The sequence below is a fragment of the Carassius gibelio genome, chromosome A2 (genome assembly GCF_023724105.1).
Source record: "Carassius gibelio isolate Cgi1373 ecotype wild population from Czech Republic chromosome A2, carGib1.2-hapl.c, whole genome shotgun sequence".
NCBI lineage: Eukaryota > Metazoa > Chordata > Actinopteri > Cypriniformes > Cyprinidae > Carassius > Carassius gibelio.
The window spans coordinates 3279166-3296014 of NC_068372.1; the positions used below are offsets into that span (position 1 = coordinate 3279166).

At 41.0% G+C, this 16849-nt stretch overlaps 4 protein-coding genes across 5 annotated transcripts in view; 1 reads left to right on the forward strand and 3 right to left on the reverse strand.

Annotated features, from left to right (window-relative positions):
- Positions 1-1112: 1112 nt before the first annotated feature.
- On the reverse strand, positions 1113-3604 carry LOC128021921 (signal peptide peptidase-like 2A). The gene is made up of 3 exons (XM_052609019.1): positions 3387-3604; positions 3195-3305; positions 1113-1502 (listed from the first exon to the last, which is right to left on the reverse strand). Exons 1-3 carry the CDS (start codon positions 3435-3437, stop codon positions 1128-1130), a joined length of 537 nt encoding a protein of 178 aa, XP_052464979.1. The 5' UTR covers positions 3438-3604; the 3' UTR covers positions 1113-1127.
- Positions 3605-4204: 600 nt separating this feature from the next.
- Positions 4205-7881, reverse strand: LOC128021944 (CDC42 small effector protein 2-like). The gene is made up of 4 exons (XM_052609050.1): positions 7732-7881; positions 6366-6565; positions 6112-6213; positions 4205-5887 (listed from the first exon to the last, which is right to left on the reverse strand). Exons 2-4 carry the CDS (start codon positions 6417-6419, stop codon positions 5813-5815), a joined length of 231 nt encoding a protein of 76 aa, XP_052465010.1. The 5' UTR covers positions 6420-6565; positions 7732-7881; the 3' UTR covers positions 4205-5812.
- A 723-nt stretch (positions 7882-8604) lies between these two features.
- Positions 8605-10603, forward strand: LOC128021931 (nicotinamide riboside kinase 2-like). 2 transcript variants are annotated; one of them, XM_052609030.1, is made up of 8 exons: positions 8606-8830; positions 9361-9451; positions 9528-9576; positions 9696-9882; positions 9957-10028; positions 10100-10206; positions 10283-10365; positions 10444-10603. In XM_052609030.1, exons 1-7 carry the CDS (start codon positions 8805-8807, stop codon positions 10357-10359), a joined length of 609 nt encoding a protein of 202 aa, XP_052464990.1. In that variant the 5' UTR covers positions 8606-8804; the 3' UTR covers positions 10360-10365; positions 10444-10603. The 2 variants fall into 2 exon arrangements, with proteins under 2 accessions (XP_052464999.1, XP_052464990.1); XM_052609039.1 differs by lacking the exon at positions 9528-9576 and having other exon boundaries at positions 8605-8830.
- A 5337-nt stretch (positions 10604-15940) lies between these two features.
- Positions 15941-16849, reverse strand: part of LOC128021954 (biogenesis of lysosome-related organelles complex 1 subunit 6-like) — a 2350-nt gene continuing 1441 nt past the window's right edge. The window contains exon 5 of the mRNA XM_052609062.1: positions 15941-16317. Within this exon, the coding sequence (XP_052465022.1) occupies positions 16183-16317 (135 nt within the window). The 3' untranslated portion in view covers positions 15941-16182. The remainder of the gene's footprint in view (positions 16318-16849) is intronic.

The following is a 16849-nucleotide window of genomic DNA, read 5'->3' on the forward strand; positions in this document are numbered from 1 at the left end:
TGAACTGAAGCGAATCGTCCCTGAACTGAAGCGAATCATCCCTGAACTGTAGAGAATCGTCCCTGAACTGAAGCGGATCGTCCCTGAACTGTAGAGAATCGTCCCTGAACTGTAGAGAATCGTCCCTGAACTGTAGAGAATCGTCCCTGAACTGAAGCGAATCATCCTGAACTGAAGCGAATCGTCCCTGAACTGTAGAGAATCGTCCCTGAACTGTAGAGAATCGTCCCTGAACTGAAGCGGATCGTCCCTGAACTGTAGAGAATCGTCCCTGAACTGTAGAGAATCGTCCCTGAACTGTAGAGAATCGTCCCTGAACTGAAGCGGATCGTCCCTGAACTGAAGCGAATCGTCCCTGAACTGAAGCGGATCGTCCCTGAACTGAAGCGAATCGTCCCTGAACTGAAGCGGATCGTCCCTGAACTGAAGCGAATCGTCCCTGAACTGAAACGAATCGTCCCTGAACTGAAGCGGATCGTCCCTGAACTGAAGCGAATCATCCCTGAACTGAACTGAATCGTCCCTGAACTGAAGCGAATCATCCCTGAACTGAAGCGAATCGTCCCTGAACTGAAACGAATCGTCCCTGAACTGTAGAGAATCGTCCCTGAACTGAACTGAATCGTCCCTGAACTGAAGCGAATCGTCCCTGAACTGAAGCGAATCGTCCCTGAACTGAAGCGAATCATCCCTGAACTGAAGCGAATCATCCCTGAACTGAAACGAATCGTCCCTGAACTGTAGAGAATCGTCCCTGAACTGAAGCGAATCGTCCCTGAACTGAAGCAAATCATCCTCGTCCCTGAACTGAAACGAATCGTCCCTGAACTGTAGAGAATCGTCCCTGAACTGAAGCAAATCGTCCCTGAACTGAAGCAAATCGTCCCTGAACTGAAGCGAATCATCCCTGAACTGAAACGAATCGTCCTCGTCCCTGAACTGAAACGAATCGTCCCTGAACTGTAGAGAATCGTCCCTGAACTGAAGCAAATCGTCCCTGAACTGAAGCAAATCGTCCCTGAACTGAAGCGAATCATCCCTGAACTGAAACGAATCGTCCTCGTCCCTGAACTGAAACGAATCGTCCCTGAACTTTAGAGAATCGTCCCTGAACTGAAGCAAATCAATCAATCTGAAAACTCTAACACTGTTATTTTCCTGTTTCTCTCAGTGAAGCTGCTCTGAAACGTTGGCTCCAGTGTGAAGTGCAGAAGGAGGAGTGACTTCATCTTCACCTGCAGCGCGTCCAGGACGTCCCGGTGTCTCACCAGGGCCACAGGAATCTTCATCTTACTGAACACAGAGTTGTTTACCGTAGGCGTCAACATACTCTTGATGCTGGCGATCAGAAGCACAGACGCACCCAGATCCTGAGCGACCAGAGCCTTCTGACCGAAATCACAGCTGCCCCTCGTCACCACCACAGCCTGACCCTCCAGAGAGTCCTGCTGACCCCTCACACACAGCTGACTGGAGGTCAGGTTCAGCAGCGGATAGGCCACCTGCGCACACACACACACACACCACACACACACACACACACACAGTCATGCAGCAGATTCACATACTCTGAATGGTCTCCTTCATGAATCATTGGCATGGACTTCATCACAGGAGGAAGCTGTATATGCATATGTTCATGGTTAAGGCACTTTTAGGTAAGTTGCCTGCTAATATTTCCTCATTTTTTATACAAATAGTTACCATACTAGATCTCAACAGTACATTAAGTTAAAAGTTCCAGAAGTATGTTTGGAGTTTGGAAAATGTGCTTTTACTTTCTCTGCCCCCTGGGCTTGGAATGATCTGCAAACTCTCGTCAAACTTGAGACACTACCATCCCTGTGTACTTGTCTTTAGCCAAATGTTGTAAAGAAATCTTGTGTTCTTCCTGATCTTATTTTTTTAATCAGTTGCTGTGTTCGAGTCCCTTGAGTTTTCCTCTTTTAGTTATGTTTGTATGAAACTCTTGACCAGGTCTCCCTGGAAGAAGAGATGGTGAAGTCTCAGTGAGATCCTCCTGCCTAAACAAATACAGTGTGTGTGTGTGTGTGTGTGTGTGTGTGCGTGCGTGCGTGTGTGTGTTTGCAGAACTTCACACACTGGATGAGAAGCAGCATTTGACTGCATTATACAGGTGCATCTCAATAAATCAGAATGTTGTGGAAAAGTATTGAGCGCACGTACAGTGAATGAACACACTTTCCAGAACGCCAACAATTCACAATTTCTTAAATTTTTTTATTGGTCTTATGAAGTATTCTGATTTGTTGAGATCGTGAATTGGTGGGTTTTTGTTAAATGTGAGCCAAAATCATCACAATTAAAAGAACCAAAGACTTAAAGTATTTCAGTCTGTGTGTGCTGAACTGATTTAATACACAAGTTTCACAGTTTGAGTTGAGTTACTGAAATAAATGAACTTTTCCTCGACATTCTCATTTATTGAGATGCACCTGTAAATGTAGTAAATCCTTGTTGTTCCAGATAAAGTCTGTAAGGTTGCTCATCCTAGTCTTTAATAGGCTATTAGAAACAGTAATGATGGTAGGTTATTAGTTAGATGCCAGATATTAATTATTAAGCTATGACTCTGGATAACAGATTTTTAGAATCGAGATCAAGGTTCTCCCATGATTCTGAAAACATGACATTAAACAAAAACTAAACAATACAGGCTGATTCACTTAGGGTTTTTTTTATGTTTTATTTATTGTTATAAATTAGTCTAAAATGTTATAAATTAGCCTATTAGAAATTATATATATATATATTTCTTGAACTTGATTCAGTCATGTTTGAACGAGTCTCTTGATTGAATGAAGTGTATTTCAACACTCACTGGTCACTCTACGGTCATCATGTAATATATCGGTCTTCAATCTTTATTTGAAGCGTAATGTGTTCCAAAGGTCAGCTTCTCATTCTGACTGCGGCCGCAGCTATATCAGATTATGAACTTTGACCTCTATACTGTCGTTATTAGTATTTCATGTTAGTGACACAGAAATGTAACCTGCTGTGTAGAGCGTTTGTGAAGCTGTTTCAAACACAAGCTTACACCATGAGCGCCGCTCTCTGCGTGAAAACAGCTTCAAATATTCCCATCTGATCATCGTCATAGCAATAAGACTGTGTGTGTCTGAGTGTGAGAGAGTGTGTGTGTGTGTGTGTGTGTGTGTGTTTTCTCTCACAGCTGCACTCAGGCGGTCTGAGATGTTGCTCCAGGTTGAGTTGTACACCAGACAGTATTCTCTGACTGTGGATCCATTAGACGCGTGCAGAATCGCCAGCTGACCGTCGACCTAAGAGCAGAAACACAGAAGATGATTCACTGATTCGCGAATCTTCAGCTCTTACTCAGTTATTTTCAGCGCGTTAGTTACCTGACAGCCAAACCACATCAGCAGGAGGAACGACAGCACGTTTACTGCCATTGCTGTCCGACACAAAGCGTTTTCCGACGACTTTCTGCAATCTAATTTAACTTAAAACTGGTGATTTTAAACAATTAGCTTACTTTCTAGGTTTCGCTTGTCATGTTTATGGTGACGGTAAATGCTTTCGCTTCCTCTTCCGTGTTCTGCCGCTCGGTCACATGACTGCTCGCGTCACGCGTCACGCTCTACGTCAACAAATCGAAACAAAGTTCAACTTTACAAACTATTATCTACATAAGCGCACATTTTTAAGGCAGAAACTACTTTTATGTGTTCTGCTTTCTGACTTACAGCAGTATTTTTGGACCATCTTCAAAAAGAAGGCTTTAAAAGCTATTTGACTTTGTAGATTAAATTTTTATTCATTTGATGTGATTTTTTTTTGTAATATTCCCCCTTTTTATATTTTTTCTTCTAGTATTGTGACTGTATTTTGACTTCTTTTTAAAAATTATATTCTCAATTAAAAAATACAAATACATGCAACATTTTTGCAGTCTCTTCAATTGATATTATACATATTTAATATATGAAATTCAATTAAATTTTGAAAACTTTTTTCATATAGTTTTTATACACACACACACACACACACATTCTCACTCTCTCTCTCTCACACACACACACACATTCTCACTCTCTCTCACACACACACACACACACACATTCTCACTCTCTCTCACACACACACACACATTCTCACTCTCTCTCACACACTTTCTCTCTCACACACACACACACACAAACACTACAAACACAGTGTGTTACAAGGATGACATTTTATTCAGGCATCAGAATGAAACGATTTGTACAAAAATACTTTCCTGTCAATGCATCCTGTACAAGCATTGCACAAATATTACAGTAAGATGCACATTTCAAGTTTACCACAAACACAGCACATTTAAAAGATTACAAAAAAAGATATTCCAACTTCCAGCGAACATTGGAAAGGTACAAAAGTTACAAAAGCAGTTATTACAGAGCTGAATCTGTGTATCTGTGTATCTCATGTGGCCCAGCCACCATTAAACCATGAAATAAATACAGACCCATGGAAGAAACCCAATCAGAATTTTGATCCTCACATTCACAATCATGCACTTGACAGACATTCAGATCAATCTCTACTGTGAGAGGACGATAAAGCAGTAAAAGAGTAGCATTGGACAAATATCTACAAGCGTGGGATCCTTGGGAAGAACACCCGTCTGATCTGATGCTGTGACCTGTGACTTCTGATCTGAATCACTAACATTAATGAGCAATACCTGATCTGATCTGATCTGATGAATTCAGCTCTGAATCTGTGACCTGATCCAGATCAGAAATCACTGTCACAAACACACGATCTACAGCACGCTATCAGCTGGAGCTCATAAAATAAACTATAAAATGATATCGTATGAGCGCAGGGAGAGCAACGGATCGCATTAAACCATAAAATGACAAAAAAGAAAGATTTAAACAACTTTACAGGTCAAATATAGATAATAAATCTCACTTTTCAGCCATATAAACATTGTTTTAAAAAAAAAATGGCAAGAAAATAGATTTATTTTCATTTGAAAAATTATAACTTTTCTTTATTTGAGCCAAGACCTTAAATTTGAGCTAAATGTGAGAAAACTAAATATATGGCCTTAAACTCCTGAGACCCAGAAAAAAACACGTTTTGTGAATTGAATATTTTTAGAGAATAAGAAAAAAACTAAGAAATAACAATTTTGATGAATGATCATTTGTTCATATGTGATGTGTTCTGTAGAGGACAGCAGGACTCCAGGGAAATTACAAGCTTTTTAATCACCAACAAATGTTTAGGTTTCAGGACTCTGTATAAAGACGCTTCTGAAAGACACAAGAGAATGCCTTTCGCTTTATTCAGTATAAACATTATAGCTTTCCAATCTATCTATAAACTGCATCTCATTTGTTCTTGTGGCAACATGTAAAGAAAAACGAAGTCTAATAATGGCGAGATTTTCATAACAACATTGAATATTTGATAGGAATATTGAAATATGATTAATCTCTGTTCATTAGTGGAACGGCTGATAAACACAGGTTTAGTCCTGCTGTCCTCTGCAGTGCACACCATGAAATCAAGTCATATTCTGATCTGAAAAGCCCATCATATCTTCCTGACGTGTTGATTTAAGACAGAAAGGGTGTTGAATTTGATCACTTTACTAATGTCAGCAGGAGAGAGAGTGTTTCTGATCGACTGTGCTCAGGACATCCAGACTAAAACTGTGACGTGCAGGTTCTCCGAGGAAGTCCTTGAAATCTAACGTCCTCTTCCTGGGTCCCAGGAGCTTAAACTAGATGTGAGAGGCTTGTGGACTCTCTCTGTGCTGGACGTCACCCGGTCAGCCCTGGACGCTCGCCGGTGTGCCGTTCCCATAACCTCCTTTAGACTTCATCTGCGTCTGCACCGAGTCCACCTGACGACACACACCAGACACATCAGGAGCGCTCCGAGTCCCAGACAAACAGCTCATTTATTAACCAAATCTGCTCTTTACACACACACGAAGTGAAGCGATCCATTCGTCATCATGCAAACACAGCTCATTCATGAACATATAAAATGCAGAAATGTCGACCAGGCTTCACTGATGTCCTGCTGGTGATTCAGTGAGGTCTAGTGTAGTATAAGGTTACTCACAGCTCCTGAGCTCGAGCCCATGTCTCCGGAGCCCACGTGTGTCATGTGAACGAAGTTTGTGGGTTCTCCGATCATAGAACGATCTATCCTCCGCCTCCGCTTCTGCAATCACACACACACACACACACGGAGAGAGAGAGAGACGATGAGGAAAACACCTTACATTCGACACCAACACACACAGATCTGGGTCTCCTCTTCATCATCATCATCAGGTGTGTGTGTGTGTGTGTGTGTGTGTGTGTGAGACTCACGGGCTGCGGTTGTTCGGCGACGCAGCAGCTGAAACACACCCAGAACTCTGTCATGCTCCTTCTGCAGTGACTTCCTCCGTCTGACTCTCTTTTCTCTCTTCCTGTGTGTTTTGTTCTATTGTGCTCTCGCTCGACGGCCACAAGCGTCTGCCGGAAGCTGATCTCAGCGTCTGAACACACACATGTGAGGCTGGATCCTCCTGAAACACCATCACACCGTTAAACAGACACACGTTCCAAGACAGATCCCTTTTCTTCCATCGTTTAGAAGGACAGCTTTTGACCATAAACATCAATTCATCCATTCAAATAATTCTTAATCTCGTATTTATTTTAATTAATATCAATTCATATTTTATTTTTTACTCATTTTATTTTAAATATTTTATTGTATTTAGTCACATTTAAATTATTTATTTATTTTTAGATTTTAAAATGATAATTTATAGTTTTACATAATTTCTTTCAAATATATTATTTTATTTATTGATTTTTAATATTTAGATTATTTTACAAACACACACACACACACTCACACACACACACACACATATATATATATATATATATATATATATATATATATAAAATGAATAATGTGTATAATATACATTTGTGCTGCTCAAATACACTTATGAGAAACATGAAAATTATACAAGAAAATGAAATTAAAATTGAAACCTGGGAATGTGGATATTCAGAATCAGAAATGAAAGGTGTTTCTGGGCAAAAAAGCCACAGAAAGAGACAGAAAGGCCCAGAAAAAAACTTCCCAATCTTTAATATGTAATGAAGTTAGTAAGACTCTATTCTAGAGCTAGTTTTAAGGTCAAATCTCTGATCTGTTTGCATATAAATCTGACTGAATGATGATGTCGTGTTAATGAACTCCAGTAGCATCCAAATTTCACATTAATACACGACTAAAACATTATATTTATATTATATGTATATCTGGTGAAAACAAATGCCTAAATAAAGTTAAAAGTTAATTTCTGACAGTCAGCATCTTCATCAAAACCATCAAACCACATTAAATAATCGATTAATCTGAGTTTCACAGCACAGAATCAGGCTTATTTGATGAAGGAATGTAACTGCAACAGTTTAAATCTGTTTCACACATTAAAAGCTGATAAATATTGATGAAGCACTTCTCTTCATCTAATATTAATCTAATATTAATAAACAGAGACGCGCAGCAGGAAACTAGCATGGCTAACAATCAAAGCAGCTCTCGTACAGCACAACCTGAAGAACCACATCTAACCTACAGTCGGAAAAACACGCTTTAATAACACATAAGTTTTATAATTATTAAGTTTTGCGATAAATGTTGAAATAAAGGGAAGATGTGAAGCCTCACCTCGAGCACTTCCTGAAAGCGTCTGTCAGAAAGCCGATAGTGACTCCGCCCTCTTCCGGCTCTCTCAGCCGCGGTGCATCCCGGGACTTGTAGTCTCGTGTATTGACATCGCTAACTTGAAAGCGCCGCGTTAACCTCAAATCTTGTTTAAGACAATTTTAACTTTAATTAAGTACAGCAAGAGACCGCGCGAGGATTTACTCGAACACGACAGAACTGTAGCGGATGTTAAAGCGCGCTGCTCCACCAGGGGGCGACGCTCACATTCCTTCAGAAAATACAAGAAATAAAGAATAAACTAAGTTTCTCATGTCTGGGTATATCAAATACGCGCTGTTTGTTTGTATCGAAGACACATCTGGATGCTATTAAACTAAAGATTTCAACAAAGTTGAATATAATTATGAGCTATGATTCATCATATTTTAACTATGTAAAGGAGTGTGTGCTGATCCACGCGCATGCGCACAAACTGAGTCCAAATAAGGAACAACAGGAAAAACCCGGAACTCCCAGAACATTTCACTCAATTCACTGTACACACTCATCACGTGTGTGTGTGTGTAGGTGTGTGTGTGTGTGTGTGTGTCTGAGAGAGGGGGGGGTATTTTATGTTTTTCAAACTTTTTTTATTTATTAAGAACACAGTATACCTACAAATAAAAGGGTCTCCATTAAAAGAAACAAATTAAATTAACAATAAATAAAGTCTAAAATATTTAGAAAGAAGAAAAACTAGACTAATCAGATTGAACATCGTTTTTTTGTGTGTATATATATATAACTTCATCCTTAAATTGGAACATCATGAGTCACACTTTAAAAAAAATATCACGTGACAGGCCACACTGTGCCGCGCTTTCCGCTGCGTTTAAATAGCCAATGAGCGCGCACCAGCCGATAGAGTCTGAGCCGAAGCATCTCTCTGAGGAAGATCGCGTGCGTCGATCAGCTTTCATTCCGCTAAACATGGAGAACTCGAGCAGCTGACGATTCCTTCAACCTTCTCTTTTCACACTTCCCTTCGTCCGGTCACCGATCCGTCAGCGACCCGCGTCTGTCTCAGTGCGAGGATGAAGATCATCATCGGGATCGGAGGGTGAGTGAGCGCGTGCTCGTGCCCGTGCAGTCCCCGTGCTGCTTTCATGCTTTCACACAATCACCATAGTAACAGGTATTCCCACCAGAATGACAGTTAGCGCGGTGTGTTATCAGAGAGTTTTAATAGATTCATTAATTTGTGATATAGTAGTAACTGGCATTTTGGTGAAAGCTGCGGTTACAATAGTAACATGTGAAAAAATAAGTTTATTACGTGTGTAATGTGCAGTTAGAGGGACAGTTCACCCAAAAATGAAAATCCTGTATTTGACTCTCCCTCAAGTTATTCCAAACCTGGGTGAGTTTATTTCTTCAGTTGAGCACAAATTATATTATTTTAAAGAATGTTGGAAACCAAACAGGTGGCGGTAGCCATTGACTTCCACTGTAATTTTCTCCATACTGTGAAAGTTAAGTGGCTACCATCAACTTGAGAGCATTGAGTTTTCACTTTTGAAACTGTCCCTTTAAAGTGTGTTGTTGATTGGTATGTGTTAAATATATAACACGCGTGTTTCCGCCCCACAGGGTCACGAACGGCGGTAAAACAACACTGACGGACCGTCTGGTCAAGAACCTGCCCAACTGCTGCGTGGTCCATCAGGACGAGTTCTTCAAGGTCAGTATCATCAGAGGTCAGGAGGTCAGAGGTCAGAGGTCAGTGTTCTGGAGTGTCTCACTGGTGTATGTTTCAGCCCCAAGATGAGATTGAAGTTGATGAAGATGGCTTTAAGCAGTACGATGGTAAGCCGGGCTCCTCTCCAGGGGATGGTGGTGTGTTTCTGCATGTCTGGCGCTCCGCTCCGTGTCCTCGCGCTCACGAGTGTGTGTGTGTGTGTGTGTGTGTGCGTCTCCCTTCACAGTCATCAGCGCTCTGGACATGGACGCCATGATGAGCACCATCCACGCCTGGCAGCAGAACCCCGTCAAGTTCGAGCGATCCCACGGTGTCAACAGCTCTCTGGACTCGGAGATCCTTCGGCACGCTCCGGACGAGGATGGAGGCGTTCACATCCTGATCGTGGAAGGGTTTCTGCTCTACACCTACGGGTGAGCGACGCATGCTAACATGCTCGACTGACCAATCAGACCACGCTGTCACTGACCGCTGTGTCTCTCTGCAGACCTCTGATCGAGGTGTTCGACCAACGCTACTTCATTTCCATCCCGTACGAAGAGTGCAAAAAGAGGAGGAGGTGAGTGACTCCCGCTGCGTCTGATGACGTCCCAGCATGCACCTGATCTCACGCTTCTCTCTGTGTTTCAGTTCAAGGAACTATTCGGTGCCGGACCCCCCCGGTCTGTTCGACGGACACGTGTGGCCCATGTATGTCAAACACACTCAGATCATGGAAGACTCCGGGGTTGATGTCGGTGAGTCTTACAGGAAACAGACTCGGTGTTCCTCAGTGTCTGAGCTTCTTCAGACTGTAATGTGTTTGTGTTTCAGTGAAACTAGACGGAACCATGTCCAAGGAACGGCTGTACAACATCGTGTACGGGAGCATCCTGAACCGTCTGCCCTGACCACAGGTGTGTGTATGTGTGTGTGATGTCCAGCGTGCTCCTGAGTCTCAGTCGTGTTCTGATCGTGTGACGTCTGTGTTTCAGATCGGCTCCAGCGCTTCACATCGCCTGCGTCTGCATCGCTGCTGTTTATATCTCTGTATTTATTATTAATCCAGCTGTTATAAGGCTATGTTTATATCAACATCAGGATGGAGAGACTGTTCTGAGCATGCACAAGCAAATAAACGAAGCTCCTGCAACACGTTGTTGTGCTTGACTGTTTCTTCTGAGTGTGATTTATTACGAGGAACACTGATGATGATAAGAGTTCATTAAAGTCAATCCAAACCTCTGTTTCTTCAGTGGAGCTCAAAGGAACATCTGCTCTTGTAGAAGAAATACATCACAACATCACAATACTCCATGCGAGTCACACAGCAGAATAGTTTCCTCTGCAGTGAGTCAGGAACACATTTGGAGGCTGTGTCTGTGTTTATGTGGTCAGCGAGAGCAGACCTGTTATTATGGTTTCCGTCATATTTCTTTTCTTAAACACATCCTCTCAGACGCTCACACTAAACCGGCTGCTGTAAACTCACGCCTCAGACGTGTCACATAACTGAGAACCTCAGGAGAACATCTCTACAGAGCAGCTTCATTCTTAGGGTCTGTCATCTTAAAGGGACAGATCACGCTAAAATGAACATTTGATATTCATTTACTCTTCCTAAAATCATCCAAGACTGAGGTGACCATAAACAATAAAGCTGAACAATAAAGATGATTTTTAGCTGAAGCTGTGCTCCTCTTTGAATCGTAATATACAACTCAATGGCTACCGTCACTTTAAGAGTCAAATAAATCATAGTGTCTCCTGATGATATTCTGAGATCTTATGAAGAGAAACTGATGATTACTGTATGTACAGCATTATTACTGTAATCAAGAGTCTCAGACAAATGATCCGGAGTGATTCGTTCACAAACGAATCATTCTTCTGAACCAGATCTTTACTGAACTGGCTGAAATGAGTGGAATCAGCAGTGAATCTGATTCTGATGAACGAACTGATTCAGCTTCAGTTCCTCAACAGACACTGAACTGAGGAAACAGTTCGATTCGGACTGAACACCGTGAACACAACACTTGAACGAAGGCCCAAATCAACCTCTTTATGGTTTCTCTGTGTTTATGTAGAAAGGTGAGCTGATGAAGACTAGTTTATACACTTTATATGCTTTAGACATGCAAAACATCCACGTTTAACATCATTATTGGGTGCTTTAATAATAGAATCAGGTATGTGATGACATAGAGTGAACTGAATCAAATGAATCAGTTCACAGAGTAGAATCATATTTCCTTGTTTTCTACACATAAACACTCAGATATCTCCTGACGGCGAGTGAGAGATTGTGTTTGTGTTTGTGACCTCCCTGTGACCCGTGGATTCAGTCTGACCCGAAGCTGGGACTCTGTCTCTGGACGCTCGAGTCATTATGAGTGTGTAAGCAGGATGTGCTGATCATAAACCCCAAATAGAGCGAAAACACCAACTCTGTCCTGACCCCAAACCCACTGACCACATTCACATTACGCTTTATTTACCGCGGTACACACAGAAATATAATGTAATCATACAGTGGTCTTGTGTTCGCTGCAGACATGATTCAGTAGAACAAGTGTCTGAATCATGCATTAGAAAGATATTCATAATGTACATTATAATGCATTATATCTTTTCACGAATACATAATTGTAACCACATTTCAAAAGCATTATAGTATTTGAAGGTTTGTTTGTCATGTTTTAATGCATTATTCTTTCTAAAGTTGTAATAATGATTAGATTACTGCGTTACATTGATTCATACAAAGGCATATTTGATGCATATTTGATGCAAACTACTTTTATTGTGCATTATATTTAAAGTCTTACCCTAATTTGTTTTGTCATGAAAATAAAAATTAACTAAAACTGAGTCAAACTTTTATAATGTATATTAAATATGTTATTATAAGCTAAGGTGCAGAAATTAAGGTAACACGTTTGCCTATAATGAATATAAATAAATAATGGCTTTATATTGTTGAATGACTAATTAATGATTTTATCCTGAAAATAATAGAATTGAACAGACCATACAGTCTGATAGCACTCAAAATGAAGATGTCTCATGCTGATTAGTGTTAATATCTAGTGATTTATCAGTCTTCTGATTTCTTCAGTCATGATCGCTGGTTCTGTGCGGAGCTGCTAAACGTGTGCTGGAACAGAAGACAGTGGACAGATGCTGTTACAGACTCAATCACAGAAACAGAAAGCTGTTGTTGAGCTGCTGATGCTCATTATTTGTGCTGATTTTGATGAACTTGACTCTGACCTTCAACACGTGTGTGTCATTTGTATGTTCGGGACACTGGAGCTTCAGCGTGTGTGTGTCGTATTTCACACGCAGCCGTCAGGGGTCACAGAGTTCGTCATGTGAGTCTGACGTGTAGCGTGTGGACGGGGCTGCACACGTGTGTGTGTGTGTGTGTGAGCTCTGTCTGTGACACACTCAGAACAACACAACAGTGTCAGAACTCAACTCTAGAGAGACTGGATATTAAAGGCCTTATATATCAGGTTTAGTTTAGGGTCAAGGCGAGACACTGCTGATTAACAGAGTGTTTGTGCACTGGTCAGTTTAGAGGTTTAGGTCTATTTTGCTTCTCTAACACACCCTCTTTCAGACTACTGGAAAGAAAACATCTAAAATGCACATTTAAGGGTTTGTTTTATTGCACTTTATCTATTAGCGTTTGCAGATTTGGATCTCAATCCCTATCTTTAAAGAGATTTTCTCTTACAGACACCAAACAAGACAAACAAGAAAAATCCAACTTGCTGAAATCCTATTTAAACTTCTTCTTCTGAGAACTAATTAAGTTAAATTAGTTAAAATGTATCTCCTCCTAGACTTTCAAAGCTACAAACACCAAACTCAGGTCATATCTTCAGACTGGTCTGACTTGGGTTGCCATCATTTTACCGAACTCGTTTAGTTCTGATCCGGCTACGGATTTCGTAAACCAGTCTATCAAATCCACTTAAAATCCCATAGACTTTCACTGAGTGAATTTCATTGCTGAAATACAACTGGGTAAACTAGCAGTGGCTGCTAGTAACATGGTAGCAATGCTAGAAACGTGCTAGTAACATGCAAACCTTGTTAACTAACATGCTAACTATTTTCTGATTTCTGGAGTGATGAAAAGAGAAATCCAAAATCCTCTGAAAAAACCTTTAACTCTAATATGAAAACAAAATCAAACAACAATTATCAATAAAATCTTCAGGTTTCTGTTCTAGACGTCTATGCAAATGAATGCATATTTAATTACATAGATGTCTAGAACAGAAACCTGAATATTGCACAAGTACAAGGCAGGTGTCTTCATGTGGGGTGCAGGATCCCTGGTGAAGTAGGGGAGTACTGTCTTACAGTATGAGCATTAATCTGGTTCAGTGCTGACCAGTTCAGAGATGATGAACAAGTAAACAAACACTTTCCGGAGGTTTTCCAGTCTGTGCAGAATGGAGCGCTTCTGGAAGAGACAGTCTGACAAATAAATAGAGGTCTGGCATAAGCGTCTCCTCCTCCAGGTCTGGCTGCGGTTCAGGGTTAACCAGCTCACTGTGGTTCACTCACACAAACACACTCTCTCACGGCATAAACAAGACAATAAATCCAGCCGTCTGCGGCAGAACCCTCATCAACACCATCACTTTCACCTCTATCTGTCTGTCCATCCGTCAGTCCCTTCATCTGTTTCTCTATCTGTCTCTGTCTGTCCATACGTCTGTATGTCTCTCTATCTACCTAGTTTTACTAATAACTCTGCCTCCCTGGAAAACCAAGTAATAAGTAAAATATCATGATGTATGAATATAATAATCAGCTTTATAAAGTGTTCAGAAACTCACACCATGAGTTTTATTCCAAGGTTATGCATGAGCCAATGAAATGTTTGCCTTAAATGAAATTAAAGTTGCATTGATTAGAAGCATCTGCCAAATGCATGCATGCAAATGTGAATTCTGAACCACGGTATTACCATCTAATACCACGCATGCTAAGTTGCCTAAAATGTCCAGGTTTTGGCTCTGTTTTCTTGATGTAATGTCTAAAAAGCAGTTTGACCGATAGTGTGCAGCCGCGCGAGAAGAATGGTGGAGAAGAATGTAATGTATGAGGACTTCAGAGAGACTTTCAATAAGAAAACAACCAATTAGTTGATTTAGAAACTAGCACGCAAGGTCAGGCTTTTTCTGTAGAGGTCAGAGGTCGTTGCTGTAGTGACCTGATGTTCTGGTCATAGTTCAGCAGCAGTTTGGTGTGTTTGAAGGCTTTCAGTCAGCAGATGTTACTTCAGATGAGAAGAAATAATTTTGAGTCTATATTTGGGTTTGGTGTCTAATACACAAACTCCACCCAATTCCAGAGCAATTACCCCCCGCCTGTCACATTATATAACAGCAGCAGACCGCAGCGTCTCGCCCTGAGCTAACGTGAGCGTGACCTGCTGACCGCATCACTTCCTGTTGTGAGGCCGAGCTGAGCATGTGTGGACGGGTGCTGTTTACCCAGTCTCACCTCCACATGTGCTCAGCGTCTGTGGTTCCGGATCCGTGGGTTTGTTTTTCTCCTTCAGGCCCAAGCAGCTTAATCCAGACGCCCGCGCGGAAAAGAGGGGCGCGTCACCCTCAAAACCGCGGGAAGCCAGGCCTGTCTGTCTGCGTCAGAGCGCTGCTGTCTCACACACGCATGTGAACACAGTACAGAACACAGTAATACTGCGGTACCTGCCACATGACACTTCTGGAACATTTCTGTTAATGCTTTCCTCACAGAGACACACCCTAATGACACACAGGATCAATCCCATGATGCTCTGCTGCCACCTAGAGTCCAGCGCTCACACTGACACGGAGACAGATGATTACACACTCCATATCATACTGCTGATTTCACCAGAAAAACTCAGCATCATGAAAATGATAATTTTTCTTGTGTAAATGTGGGAAAATATCACATACACAAGATTAAACTGTAAGCAAAAACACTGCAAAAAAAAAAAGCTTGCTGTATTCTGTATGAATATAGTTTTGGATTATTTCATTATGTACTATTTATTTTTGTATAACTTTGTTGGATTCCTTATTCTAATAATAATTAAAAAAACACTAAAGTCCCATTAATAAATATGATGGCAATTAAGTTCATAAGCATTCAAATATGATTTTTTTTTTTGATTGCTAAGTTTTAAACAACATGAGCTAACAATGAGCAAAGTGTTATTAAATTTTTTATTAATCTTTGTTAATGTTTGCTAATAAAAAGACACTTATTATGGTTAGTGTACAGAGCATTAACTAAACTTTAACACATCCAATTTTGATTATAATAATGTTTTAGTAAATGCCGAAATTAACTTATGATTGTTAGAAAAAAAAGGTTTTAAAAATAATAATGGTTTTATAATCTGTTTAACTGTATTAAAAGAGCATTATAGAAGTTTTTTTTTCTTTGTGGAGAATATGGTGACACAAACACTTTCATTTAGAGTTTTATTATTTTATTATTATTGATCTGAACAGAAGTGCACCCGATGATGATGATGATGAAGAGTCATCGTACCTTTGAGGGCCAAACATAAAATATCACATTTAGTCCTGATAAATTCATGAAATCACCAGAGAATTCCACACATTTCCTCCGTGTTTCTGCTCATCTGTGGGCTCGGGATCAGGGGCGGAGTCTCGGGGCAGTGGGCGGAGCTGTGAGTCTGAGCGCGCTCACTGTGGTTCGGCGTCGCTGCGTTTAGCAGGTTTGGCGATGAGGCGTCTCTCTCGCTCCTGCTCTCTCTCTCTCCGCTGCTCACGCTCCAGATCCTCCTTCTGTTTGTGCTGCTGCAGCTTCAGCGCTCGCTTCTACACGCATCACAGGAGCAGACCACACCCACATCAACATCCACTCACCATCACTGCAGTGAATGGGTGCCGTCAGAATGAGTCTGATAAAAACATCACAATAATCCAGTGAAAAAGTGCATCTGCTGTTGTCTCTCACATCGAAATCCAGTTTAGATCTGTTTAAACGCTGCTTGATCTGTGCAGATTTCTCTCCTGATTCAGACCAGAACACTTTTTCACTGGAGGAAGTGTTATTCTGGATTATAGACTCTATGTGTTTGAGTTCAAATCATCTTAATGCTGGATGTGTTTCAGGTTTTGTCTTCTCCAGATGTTCACTGATGGACTGGAGTGCTGTGGATTATTGGGATGTTTTTATCAGACTCTCATTCTGACGGCACCCATTCACTGCAGAGCATCCATTGATGAGACACCGATGCAGTGCTACATTTCTACAAACCTGATGAAGACACACACTCATCCTGATCTGGGATGAACTGAGGGTGAACACACTTTTATTTTTGGGAGAGCTATTTCTTAAATATGTGGT

Excerpts from the sequence above, each read along its gene's own strand:
- LOC128021921 (XM_052609019.1), bottom strand. The coding sequence starts at position 3,437 with ATGGCAGTAAACGTGCTGTCGTTCCTCCTGCTGATGTGGTTTGGCTGT. Across the intron at positions 3,306-3,386 it reads TGATGTGGTTTGGCTGTCAG|GTCGACGGTCAGCTGGCGAT; the intron begins GTAACTAACGCG and ends TTCTGCTCTTAG. Across the intron at positions 1,503-3,194 it reads CAGACCGCCTGAGTGCAGCT|GTGGCCTATCCGCTGCTGAA; the intron begins GTGAGAGAAAAC and ends GTGTGTGCGCAG.
- LOC128021944 (XM_052609050.1), bottom strand. The coding sequence starts at position 6,419 with ATGACAGAGTTCTGGGTGTGTTTCAGCTGCTGCGTCGCCGAACAACCG. Across the intron at positions 6,214-6,365 it reads TCGCCGAACAACCGCAGCCC|AAGCGGAGGCGGAGGATAGA; the intron begins GTGAGTCTCACA and ends GTGTGATTGCAG. Across the intron at positions 5,888-6,111 it reads TGGGCTCGAGCTCAGGAGCT|GTGGACTCGGTGCAGACGCA; the intron begins GTGAGTAACCTT and ends GTGTGTCGTCAG.
- LOC128021931 (XM_052609030.1), top strand. The coding sequence starts at position 8,805 with ATGAAGATCATCATCGGGATCGGAGG. Across the intron at positions 9,577-9,695 it reads TGGCTTTAAGCAGTACGATG|TCATCAGCGCTCTGGACATG; the intron begins GTAAGCCGGGCT and ends CTCCCTTCACAG. Across the intron at positions 9,883-9,956 it reads TTTCTGCTCTACACCTACGG|ACCTCTGATCGAGGTGTTCG; the intron begins GTGAGCGACGCA and ends GTCTCTCTGCAG.